This window comes from Neoarius graeffei, chromosome 2 (genome assembly GCF_027579695.1).
Source record: "Neoarius graeffei isolate fNeoGra1 chromosome 2, fNeoGra1.pri, whole genome shotgun sequence".
NCBI classification, from domain to species: Eukaryota; Metazoa; Chordata; class Actinopteri; order Siluriformes; family Ariidae; genus Neoarius; species Neoarius graeffei.
The window spans coordinates 96,637,333-96,650,596 of record NC_083570.1 but is presented as its reverse complement, the minus strand read 5'-3'; the positions used below and the strand labels follow the sequence as shown (position 1 = coordinate 96,650,596).

At 40.3% G+C, this 13,264-nt stretch overlaps 1 protein-coding gene across 1 annotated transcript; it reads right to left on the bottom strand.

Annotated features, from left to right (window-relative positions):
- Positions 1-3,287: 3,287 nt before the first annotated feature.
- LOC132874487 (alpha-2Da adrenergic receptor-like) lies at positions 3,288-7,184 on the bottom strand. Its single transcript, XM_060910710.1, has one exon. It carries the CDS (start codon positions 6,841-6,843, stop codon positions 5,545-5,547), a length of 1,299 nt encoding a protein of 432 aa, XP_060766693.1. The 5' UTR covers positions 6,844-7,184; the 3' UTR covers positions 3,288-5,544.
- Positions 7,185-13,264: the final 6,080 nt, after the last annotated feature.

Genomic DNA, 13,264 nt, shown 5'->3' with positions numbered 1-13,264 from the left:
CCCAAACCATGATACTACCACCACCATGTTTCACAGATGGGATAAGGTTCTTATTCTGGAATGCAGTGTTTTCCTTTCTCCAAACATAACGCTTCTCATTTAAACCAAAAAGTTCTATTTTGGTCTCATCTGTCCACAAAACATTTTTCCAATGGCCTTCTGGCTTGTCCACATGATCTTTAGCAAACTGCAGATTAGCAGCAATGTTCTTTTTGGAGAGCAGTGGCTTTCTCCTTGCAACCCTGTCATGCACACCATTGTTGTTCAGTTTTCTCCTGATGGTGGACACTTGAGCATTAACTTCAGCCAATGTGAGAGAGGCCTACAGTTGCTTAGAAGTTACCCTGGGGTCCTTTGTGACCTCGCCAACTATTACACGCCTTGCTCTTGGAGTGATCTTTGTTGGTTGACCACTCCTGGGGAGGGTAACAGTGGTCTTGAATTTCCTCCATTTGTACACAATCTGTCTGACTATGGATTGGTGGAGTCCAAACTCTTTAGAGATGGTTTTGTAACCTTTTCCAGCCTGATGAGCATCAACAACGCTTTTTCTGAGGTCCTCAGAAATCTCCTTTGTTCGTGCCATGATACACTTCCACAAACGTGTTCTGAAGATTAGCCTTTGATAGATCCCTGTTCTTTAAATAAAACAGGGTGCCCACTCACACCTGATTGTCATCCCATTGATTGAAAACACCTGACTCTAATTTCACCTTCAAATTTACTGTGAATCCTAGAGGTTCACATACTTTTGCCACTCACATATATGTAATATTGGATCATTTTCCTTAATAAATAAATGACCAAGTATAATATTTTTTGTCTCATTTGTTTAACTGGGTTCTCTTTATCTACTTTTAGGACTTGTGTGAAAACCTAATGACGTTTTAGGTCATATTTATGCAGAAATATAGAAAATTCTAAAGGGTTCACAAACTTTCAAGCACCACTGTACAACACTGACTACACAGTTTGCCAGTCTGAGAAGGTAAATATCCATCACTAATCACAGTTAGTTGGCTAGATTGATGATAACAAAAGACTAACATGGAGGCAACTATGGTTTTTCCCTACATTGTAGCTCGAATTTGAGCTACAAGAAGTTGAAAATGACTTAATTCTGAGTTCTGAATTCCCACTTCCAAGGTAATGCTGGCCTTACCCCAAATGACTTTCCAAATTATTTCAGTGTTGCAGACAAATTTCCGATGTCGGAATAAAATCATGAGAGTTGTACTAGATTTGGGGCATGCTCCCATCATCTCAATTGTTTGGTGTAAGGTGGTCAGAATAGCTATCTTAAGTCAGTCTTTTTCTTGTCTTCATGTTCCAAAAAACTTGCTCATGCTTGATATTATTTTTAGTCTTGGCTCATACAAATAGTACCCCTGCAAGATACCCAGTCTTTGCAAAATCATAGAAATCGCTTGAAAAGCCATTTGGTCTAAGTGTGGCATAACTCTGTGACACATTGTCTTTCAATATAAGAGGGTGTCAGACTTTAATCTTTTAAAGGTCTTTTCAGATTTTCAAAATCTTCTAGTGTATGGCTAGCATGGGATAAATTCAGCATAAATTTTGCAGTAATGCAGCTGAGCCATTGCAGAGCATCAGATAATATAAACACACAACTAACTAACTAAGGCTGATGATACATGGGGCAACTTTTTGGGCAAAGTTGCCAGGCGATGTTGCTGAGCATTTGTGCTTCACCATTTTCCCATTGAGATTGAGCAACATAATTTCTAACTGAATGATTTTGATCATTTTGGGCAACTTTTTAAGATCATCCAATCAGAGTGCTCATAGTGAATCACATGACCACCTGACAGCTTCTGAAATTTTCAACAAAGATGATGGCATCTCTGGCAGTGAAGCGAAGAAAAGACAGATTACATATCTTTTTATGCCAGTAAGTTATGTGTAAACCCAAAGTGGTGAATTTACCTCATCAAATGCTTAGAAAACCAACAGACATATTTTTATGTGCTCAGGTTGTAATGAAGACATAGATTTTTTTCAGCTAAGTGTAAACTGCTGTTAGCTAACCACCATGCCACTGAGACTGAATGGGATTTAGCTAACTAGCGGTGGTTTTTGCTAACTATGTAGGGATAATGTTAGCTCTCTTGCATTAAGTTAAAAGTGATGGGCAGCTCATGATTTTTTAAATGTTTTATTTGTTTGTAAGTTGTAATAGAGATTGCCTAACTTATCGTCTGATCTAATTCACATACAGAGCATGACTACTTGTGGAATCCGAGAGCGAAACATTACAAACTTCAGGATGTAAAAAAGAGAGAAAGCCTTTCAGAAGCTCAGTCACCTCCTTTTCCTCCTCAGCAGCCATCTTCTGGTCCATGTCCTTTTTTTTTAATTTTAATTTTATTTATTTATTTATTTTGCTGAGATGAGAATTAAACAATTATGTTTTGCCATTATGTTTTTGTGATGTATACAGTATGTCAGTTATTAGTTATAGCATATGTGATTGAGGCCAGTAGCATTTAAGAGATTTAAAATTTATTATTAACAGAATGTGGTTATTTTGACTTATAAAAGTTAAAATAATGGCAAATTATCTTTTGACCACAGTATCTATTCAGTTTTGTTCCAGAAGTGATACTCACTTCAGCGGAATAAATAAAGGCTGAAGCCAAGACAAAAGTGACAGCTGCAAATGTTTCAGTGTCCATCTTTGCAGTGTCTGTCTCTCTGGTAATAGATTTGCTCTTATCTGATTGGTTGTTGCCAATTGTCTATTGCCCTAATTAGTTGCCTTGTGTCTCACCTGGTTGCCCGTTGTTTGGTAACATTGCTCAAAAAGTTGCCCCGTGTATAATCACCTTAACTCTTCCTTCTTTTATACAGTGGCATTTGATTTGAACTACTAGAATAGTTAATCTTATTTGTCTTAACATATGGATTTATTTCATATAGCTTTCTTTATAGTCATTAACAGGAAACAACAAACAACTTTATAAAAATGTGGTAATTCATCAACGGTTACGGAGCTGATCGATTGACGTTCACATGATTACATTAAGACAGGCATTTCCTAGGATACAAACAATTTTCTGAACTATCTGTATTTTCATGAATGTCATTTCTTGTGTAAATTATCCTGCAAACAATTTGTGAATAAATTTCTTCATATTCAGTTTGATAAATGAGGCCCACTGCCACCATTTCTGTTGATTATGTACTGTATGGAGTAATTTTAATATTTGGGGTTTGTCTCACACACACACACACAACTGGACCACAGGTGGATTTTATTGGCTATGACAAACTTGTGTAAGTCTTGCATTTTCTGACTGACAGGAAATACTTGGTTGTCTGTCTGGCGTAATAATAACATTGCATGACATTACAGGCATTTAGCAGACACTCTTATCCAGAGCAACATACAATATACCCAGAGCAGCCTGGGGGTTAGGTGCCTTGCTCAAGGGCACTTCAGCTATTCTTGCTGATCCAGGGAATCTAACCTTTTGGTCCCAAAGCTGCTTCTCTAACCATTCGGCCATGGCTTCCCATGCTCACAGTCCACAAGTTACACAGGTGCTTCACATACTGTACGTCTGAAAGAGGTAAATCTGTGCAGTGTGAAACTGATCAATAGAAAATAAATTTGATTTGGATGTGTCAAAGGGACTAATGGGTGAGAACAAGCTCCAATACAATGTCGTCTAATGGACAGATGAAAAGAAGATGGAACCTGCCACTTTTATAAAAGATTTGTAGTTTTATTTACAGCTTATACCACCTTTTATATGAAAAATGGTTTAATCTGGAATGAAAAAAACAACAACAGCAGGATCAATTCTGAAAACTCCAGAAACACTGTAACTAAGAAAATCTAAAGACATGTCTCAGAAACCCACTGCCACTTTACCTTGCAGGAGAACAGTACACTTTTCAGTGGTATGCCATGACTTGTATACAAATCAAAGTGCATCTCAAGAAAAGATTGAAGGCAAAAACCCTGTAAACAAGCAGAAAGGTCCAGGAGGGAATCACCAAAGAAATACTTATTCCTGTGATGATGTCTGTAGGTAATAAATTACAAAGGATTTGCAACAAAGTGCTAAACATGAATTTTATGAATGAGCAAGGAGAAAAGTATAAAAGGAAACTGACACTTATATGGATCGCCAGGTATAGATATTAATAGCTATTTATAGTAAATATTAAAGTAGAAATTCTGCTCTTTAAGAATCACAGTCATTGTTCTGGAATACAGGAGACAAAACATAGAAAATGTCTCAAACACTTAAGGAATGCAAATATTCTCCCTGGTTTAGCACTTATTTGTTAAGTAATTAGCAAGCCCTTTGTGAGTTGTTTCAGATTTGTTTATAGCACTGAACTGTGCAGTGTTGTTTTTCTCCAGGACAAGATTTCTGCTTTGGTTAGATGAGGAAATGTAATTTGTACACCCTTGGGGACCTTGGAGCTAAGACTCCACTGAGCCCTTGGTCACTGTAGCAAAATGATAATCTGAGTAAATGAACATAACTGGAAGGAATTCACTGTACAGTAAATTACTACGGATCAATTTTCAGTTTTATATGTATAAGCTAAAGGACATACAATTAATGACGAATGTTATGTGCCACAACATGGCATATTCACAACCCACTTGTTAATGAACACAAAATTTAATTAATGTAGTTATTTAATTATGAATCAAAACTACAATTTCATGTCTCAGGCTTGCTTTGGATCCGATCCTTCTAATCAGAACTACTTTTTGTGTAATCGGTGCACAGCAAAATGCCACAATGGTGCAGAAAAACCTATGTCACACTGACAACTACAATCCTAAATCAACTCTGTTTAATAAACTAATTAACACTGTAATCAACAATATTTATATAAGTCCAGCTGGACACAAACGCTTTAAAGGTGAATTCTATACTGTTGCTGGCAATTTAATGCACTGCACAAACTGAGATTCCCCTCCCCCATAAATTAATTTAGATTCACCAGTACTATTCATTTAATGGTGAAAATTTAAACATCACTTTTGTTTTTTTTTTCCTAACACACAAAGATTTAGCAGATTCCTGATTTATAGAACATGATGCTGATTCCTGATTTTGAGCATTTTGTTGAAGTCCATTATTACAAAGACAAAACGGACATATGTGGCACGTTTATAGCTCATTTTAATCATTTAAATGTTTTCTTTTTTTTACATTATAAACATTTCAAATAGTCTATGTACAAATATAATGAACAAACATCACTTCACTAAAATATTGTTGCCAGATTTACATGGTTACCTGTTTACCTCTTAATTTGAATCACATTGTGCTGTGTGAAACATAGATGATGATGCACAATAATAATAATAATAATAATAATAATAATAATAATAATAATAATAATAATTCCCTGATCTGGTGAACCTTGAAGTTTCAACACAGTGGGTCATTAAACTTATGTATTGAAATAAAGACTACAATCTGGCAACCCGGCTTTTAAATAAACTTGTCCATGAAGTTCAGAGGCCAAAGTTCCCAGTAAAACTCCTCTTCAGACGCGCTGAGTTGCAGACGCGCACATGATTTTCTTAAACGCCTTCCTGAAGTCCCGGTTAAATATTGTATAAATGATGGGGTTAACGGAGCTGTTACAGTAACCGATCCAGAAGAAGAGCTTGAAAAGGCCTTCTGGCGCACGGCACTGATTACACACCGCCTGCAAGCTGTACGTGAAGAAAAACGGGAACCAGCAAAGCACGAACACTCCCATCACCACCGCGAGGACGAAGGTGAAGCGCCTCTCGCGCATTTGCGCCGCAATGGTTTTCCGCGCGTTCGGCCTCACGACTTTGAGCGGCCTGGAGACGCGCGGCACGGTGCGGGATCGTTTCGAGACCCACGGGGTGGTACGGCAGCAGGTTCTCTCCCCTCGACTTTCCTCTTTCTTGCGCTTGGCGAAGCGCGCGCCGCCGCTTTTTTTAGGCTGACTGTCCCATGCGTAACTCTCCTCCAGATCGATGTCGTCGAGTTCCTCTTCGTCGTCGTCGTCATCGTCGTGGTCGTTTCTTCGCCGTTCTTCCTGCTGCCGGTTGCTCCCGGAGCTCAGGCTGCTCGGGCTCTCCGCTTCAGGTTTGGCATCGCGCGCCATGCACGTCTTGGAAGGTGATACGCGCGGCCTCGGGCCACCGTTTTTCTCTGCGAAGACGGCTGACGAGCGCTGTTTGGCCACGCGGTAGATCTTGCGGTAGACGGCGATCATGATGAGCGCGGGCGCAAAGAAGGACACGATGGCCGACGACAGGATGTACCACGGTTCCTCGTTAATGTTACATTTCCGTTCGCTGTGCTCGTCCGACTCGGTCATGATCAGTGGCGGGAAGGAGATGACCGCGGAGATCGCCCACACTACCGCGATCGTGAATTTAACGCGCGACGGCGTGCGCTTGGCGTTGTAGCTCACCGCCTTTGTCACCGACCAGTAGCGATCCAGGCTGATTGCGCACAGGTGTACGATGGAAGACGTGCAGAAAAGCACGTCCAGCGCCAGGTACAGCGCGCACCACGCGCTGCCGAAGCGCCAGTACCCCATCACCTCGTTGGCGAGCGAGAACGGGATGACAAGAGCCGCTACCAGGATGTCCGCCGAGGCCAGAGACACCAGAAAGAGGTTTTGGGGGGCGCGCAACGCACGGCTCGTCAGCACGGCTACGATGACCAGCGCGTTCCCAACGATGGTAACCAGGATGAGCAGCGACGCCACGAGGATGATGAAGGCCGCCGCAGCCTCCGTGTGTGGAGGTGTTGGAGGTGTAGTTGTATTGGGCTCCGCCGTGCCGTTTGGTCCGCTCATGGTGCGCGCATCCTCTCCGCCCGGCGCCTGAATGTGGACAGCCTACAGTAAAAGACGCGCCGGTGACTTACATCAGCACGCAATATAAACGGTGCCATGAGTTCTTTTGGTTTCCATCGCGCTCCACAAGTGTGAACTTGTCTTATGGCAGACGATAAAGCGCGCTCAGCGACTTCACAAATGTAATCGGGACATTTTTATGCCGGACATGGCGTTAAGAGTGATAATCCAGAGATGACATCCCACCAGTGCTGATCTGTGGAGTGTCTTCTTTTAGCGCAATTCTTGCACTCTAAGTGGCGCGTCTTCCCCAAGTGCGCGCAATTCTGCTCTCCACTGAGCACAGCAATGTGCCTCTGGAGGAAGGGGAAGGGAAGATGACATCACTGACTTAGACCAACCCATTCGTCAACACACACACACGCACGCACAGAGAGAGTCTGTCAGTACTTTGAATTTCCTGTTTGTCTTCACAAAGTAACATGAATGCATTATACCTATATCTAAGCCCTTCCTGACAACTAATATAAAATTATATAAAAGCTTATTCCATTAGATATATATTCCAGCATATCATTCTTTCTTTCTCTTTCAAATTTGATGCAAACACCAGGGTTTTTCTTGTCATGAGGCTGTTATATGATGCATATAGGCTTACTTACTTACTCTTTACTTACGGGCCAAGAGACATGATAGTGCAGTGGTTAATACTGTCATCTCACAGCAAGAAGGTTCTGGGTTTGAACCTCATGGCTGACAGGGGGCTTTCTGTATGGGGTTTTCCCTCAATCCAAAGACATATCAATTGTAGTTAAAAAGGGGTGGGAAATTAAAAAAGTATTGTACCTCTTCCCACTCCTTTTTCGAACAATGTGTGGTGTTTTGTAATGTCTTAGCTCTTTATGTTATTTTATTTTTTTAATTTCTCGTTTTCTTTCTTTTGTATGTACAAATAGTTACATTTTTTATACATGTTCGAAATAAATTCATTCATTCATTCATTCATTCATTCATTCATTCATTCATTCAGGTACAATGGAACCACTGTAATTGGCATGAGCTGTAGTTGTTTTCCCAGCCATAATGTATGTACATATATATTTTGGGGCAGCATGGTGGTGTAGTGGTTAGCACTGTCGCCTCACAGCAAAAAGGTCATGGGTTCAAGCCCAGCAGCCGACTGGGGCCTTTCTGTGTGGAGTTTGCATGCTCTCCCCGTGTCTGCATGGGTTTTCTCCAGGTGCTCCGTTTTCCCCCACAGTCCAAAGACATGCAGGTTAGGCTTATTGGTGGCTCTAAATTGACCGTAGGTGTGAATGTGAGTGTGAATGGTTGTATGTGTCTATGTCTCAGCCCTGCGATGACCTGGTGACTTGTCCAGGGTGTACCCCGCCTCTCGCCCATAGTCAGCTGGGATAGGCTCCAGCTTCCCCGCGACCCTGTACAGGATAAGCGGCTACAGATAATGGATGGATGGATATATATTTCGCTATGGCAAAGCTAAATAAAATTAAACTATATCACAATATTGTATATCAGTAGTGATGTATTTGCTATAGACATTCCTAAAAAGATCTCAAACTGAAATATAAAACTCATTTTACTCGACAGCCAGAGAAAACATGCTGTACATAACTCTTTCATGACAGTGTCATAAACTTATCTCAGATATAAAAACAATACACTTCTGTTAAAACACTGTCATAACTTTTTCCCACACAAGATTTGTTTCAATACACTCTGATCTTGGTCATGACTTGATCTCGTTGAGATGGTCTTGACTACAACACTAACATACTGGCTAAGTGTGTTGGAAAATAGTCTAGCAAATGTGTGCATGTACTTAAATCAAGTATGACTATATATATATATATATATATATATATATATATTTTTTTTTTTTTTTTTTTTTTTCCTCAAATTCAAGCAAATATACTTTAAAAATACTTTAACAAAAACTTTCATTCCAGTCATATTTTTCAAAAATACATTCCTGTGAAATAATTCTTGAGTTAAAATTTCATAAATCGGCTTATTTTGAAACACATCTCCTGTACATCCCCGATTCCAAAAAAGTTGGGACAAAGTACAAATTGTAAATAAAAACAGAATGCAATGATGTGGAAGTTTCAAAATTCCATATTTTATTCAGAATAGAACATAGATGACATATCAAATGTTTAAACTGAGAAAATGTATCATTTAAAGAGAAAAAATAGGTGATTTTAAATTTCATGACAACAACACATCTCAAAAAAGTTGGGACAAGGCCATGTTTACCACTGTGAGACATCCCCTTTTCTCTTTACAACAGTCTGTAAACATCTGGGGACTGAGGAGACAAGTTGCTCAAGTTTAGGGATAGGAATGTTAACCCATTCTTGTCTACCCACTTAGATTACTAATTCTGGGCGGCACTGTGATGTAGTGGTTAGCGCTGTCGCCTCACAGCAAGAAGGTCCAGGTTTGAGCCCCGTGGCCCACGAGGGCCTTTCTGTGCGGAGTTTGCATGTTCTCCCCGTGTCCGCGTGGGTTTCCTCCGGGTGCTCCGGTTTCCCCCACAGTCCAAAGACATGCAGGTTAGGTTAACTGGTGACTCTAAATTGCTCCGTAGGTATGAATGTGAGTGTGAATGGTTGTCTGTGTCTATGTGTCAGCCCTGTGATGACCTGGTGACTTGTCCAGGGTGTACCCCGCCTTTCGCCTGTAGTCAGCTGGGATAGGCTCCAGCTTGCCTGCGACCCTGTAGAACAGGATAAAGCGGCTAGAGATAATGAGATGAGATGAGATGATAGTGTAGTTCTGAATGTTCCTTAATGTCTTGTAACTTGCCAAGGCCAAGGGCTCAACTTCCTGTTAGTCATCATGACTGACTAGAGCTGGTACTGTCTCTGTGCCAACATAAAAAGGGTCTGCTTGACAGCACTCATTGGATTGACCAACACACAGTGCATTTCTGTCGCCAGCCAAAATGCTAACTTCACTCACAACATGTAGTAATGTATTAGATATCAGGGCTCAAGATCTAAAAAATTATCATCAGGCTGAAGTTATTAATTATTCACGACAGTCAGAGCATTATTCTGTCACATTATCTATGCAGATAGTAACACGTATGCAGTTGTATGTTTATCTAGGAAGATCCGGTGTTTGATATGAGTCATCTGAACTGCTAACTGTTATTATTGCACTTCATTAGGGCTACACAATTATTTGGATATGCCTGTGTTTTGGTCTTATCTCTTCCCCTTTCTTTCTTTTTCTTTTATTGAATTGCAACAGTACAATACAATGGACAGCCCAGGCAGCAATGCTGATTTTGGGTGCCATAAACATACATCGGGTCAACATTAACTTAACTTGTACTTTAATAAGAACTTGCTTACACTCAGAGTTCCAATTTCAAAGTAACACAATAATACATTAAAAAAAAACACATATCAAACATACTTATGGAACCAAACTTCACAATAGATAACATAGAAAGACATAGACATCATAACCCAATATTCACAATAAGTAACATAGACTTCCCCTATATTGCCAGTCTGTTTCCAAATGTGTGCACCTGTTCTGAGTTTAGCTTTTAATTTGTTTGTTTATTTTTATCTTCCACATCTTTTGTCTGGCTGCAAAGCCTTGTTTCATGAATTATTGAGCCTTTTTCCTAATTCTGCTTTTTGTGTCAAGACACTCATGTATACTACTGTATACAGTTACGGATATTCCTACACTGAATCTGCCTGCCTGCAGTTTGACTTGTGCTGTGCATTATGACAATAATTCATGAATTGCGTTCATAAAGAAAACACTATGTTTACGCACTTGCATCCTGACCATGGCTACCATACATTACACACATGCTACAGTAAAAATTGGTACACTGGAGAATCTGCCAAGCTTAAACATGTGCAACCATGGTATCCCACAAGGTTCTATTTTAGGGTCCCTTGTTTTCTCTTTTGATACAGTCCTTTGCACATGTTCAGTATTTTGCAAACATAATCACTTTAAAGCTAGACAGCCTTTCATCTCATCTCATCTCATTATCTCTAGCCGCTTTATCCTTCTACAGGGTCGCAGGCGAGCTGGAGCCTATCCCAGCTGACTACGGGCGAAAGGCGGGGTACACCCTGGACAAGTCGCCAGGTCATCACAGGGCTGACACATAGACACAGACAACCATTCACACTCACATTCACACCTACGGTCAATTTAGAGTCACCAGTTAACCTAACCTGCATGTCTTTGGACTGTGGGGGAAACCGGAGCACCCGGAGGAAACCCACGCGGACACGGGGAGAACATGCAGAACTCCACACAGAAAGGCCCTCGCCGGCCCCGGGGCTCGAACCCAGGACCTTCTTGCTGTGAGGCGACAGCGCTAACCACTACACCACCGTGCCACCCCTAGACAGCCTTTCAAATTCATAAAATCAGTGAAATTTAGTTCCCTCTGAAATTTGGTCATTGTGATGTATGTTTATTTCTGTAATATCTCAAAAAAAAACCCCAGGCCATTCTGTGGTTGGGACGTTATTTAATTTGAGGGGATTCCCTAGCAAATAATGTACATGAAATCTCTTGCTTTGTGCAGTCGAGCAGACAGAGGAAGTCTGGTGTGCGCATGCGCAGGTTTACGTACCTTCTTTTTCTTCTTTTGGGTTTTACGGCAGCTGGCATCCAGTGTTGCATTACTGCCACCTACAGGTTTACCTTGACCGTGCACTGACAGTTACATCATTCTGTTGCTAAACAAACAGCTGATCACACCGAAGTGCTCACTGACCGCTGATATTTATTAGTTTGGTCCTGCTTTTCCTGTCCTTCACAACATAATGTATTTTATTCTCGCTTTCCATTGCTGTAGTCAGTCTTTCATGTTTCATTCACACACTTACGTCCTCCGTTTTTCTCTCCTGTTTCAAATTTGTATCCCACAATGCCTTGCACGAATGGGGAAAGCCCACCACATGATGCATGACATTGTATCTTGAATTGGGTCATGGTGAAGCAGGAAAAAATGGCAGAGAATTTAGGGCCACGTGGGCCTAAATTCATTAATTGTTCTGTTTAAAAAAAAAACTAATAAACTTGGAAGTCTGTGATTCGAATTCAGCAGCTTTTTTTCCACTAAACAAAAATAACCGGGTGTCAGGGAAAATTATTTTTATGACCTAAACTTGAAAAATCTGAAAGGCAGTCTACCTTTAAGAACTTAGATGATACAGGATGTTACTTGTCAGTTCACACCGAATCAGAAGCACAGTGACACATAACAGAAGACCATGATAAAGCTTGCATGATTAGAAATGGATTTCTGTAAAGCTGCCTCATGACCATGTCTGTTATTAATGGAACAATAAAAAGTCAGTTGAACATACTAAAATAGAAAGTGTATTAAACATTAGTGTGGCTAAAAGAATGCTAAAGTTTTTTGGAGCATAATCAAGTAATTTAGTGCACTTTTTTCCCCACTGGGTTTGCCTATTGAAACAAAGCTTTTACAATGTCTATGTCAGCTGTCATTCTCAGAGCTTATGTATCTTGCAGCATTATGAACACTAAGATTATTAGGTCTTACAAACGCATATCCTGACCTTAGTGTTATAAGGGAAAAATGTTTGGGAAGTGTAATCCTATTAGGCTAATGTCACGACATGCCAAACCACACAGAGCTGTCTCTGAATAATCATTATTTTTCATTTGTTTGCATGGGCTTGTTGTGCATGTCATTGCTGAGAGCCACGTGTAAAAAATTCCTCAGCCTGAAGTCACCTTCCTGATCATTGTGTTTGTTTAATCTCCATTAGAGCCCCTTGACTTCCTGCAATATTTATAGACCTCACTTCTAATGATGCATGTTAATGCTGTGTGTGTGTGTGTGTGTGTGCAGAGAGAAAGAGAGAGAGTTATTTGTTCATTTCTATTACTTCCTCAGCATTTGACTTCTTTAATCACATTAAAAATCAACTAGTGGCTGTGATGATAAAAACGTGCAAACAAAGAGGCTTTTTTGTATGTTACTGCAAAAATCCTGCATTGCTTATCTGCATTAGTGCATGGTCCTCAGGTGTTCGGAAACGAATGATTACACAGGGGGCGGTATGTGGTGTTCAAATTGGAACGAACTGAATTTGAACAATGAGTGTCAAAACTCGTGTCTTGCTGTGCTCTCACTCCACAATACTACTGCCAACAACCTAGAGTGTTCAACAGACATCATGCAATTGCATGTGACTTTGGTTGCAAATATTATTGTGTCTGTGTTCCTCAGTGTATTCATATGCAAAATAATGTTATGTTAACATTTCCATCAGTCCAACAATGTGTTGACTTTCTTGAGAAATTGACAGTGTTGCAGGCGTCAATTTCTAACTTCATTTATATTTACAAAATACAATTAAATTGGTCAGTAAAA

What these genes read in the sequence shown, in the direction of transcription:
- LOC132874487 (XM_060910710.1), bottom strand. Translation starts at nt 6,843, where the DNA reads ATGAGCGGACCAAACGGCACGGCGGAGCCCAATACAACTACACCTCCA.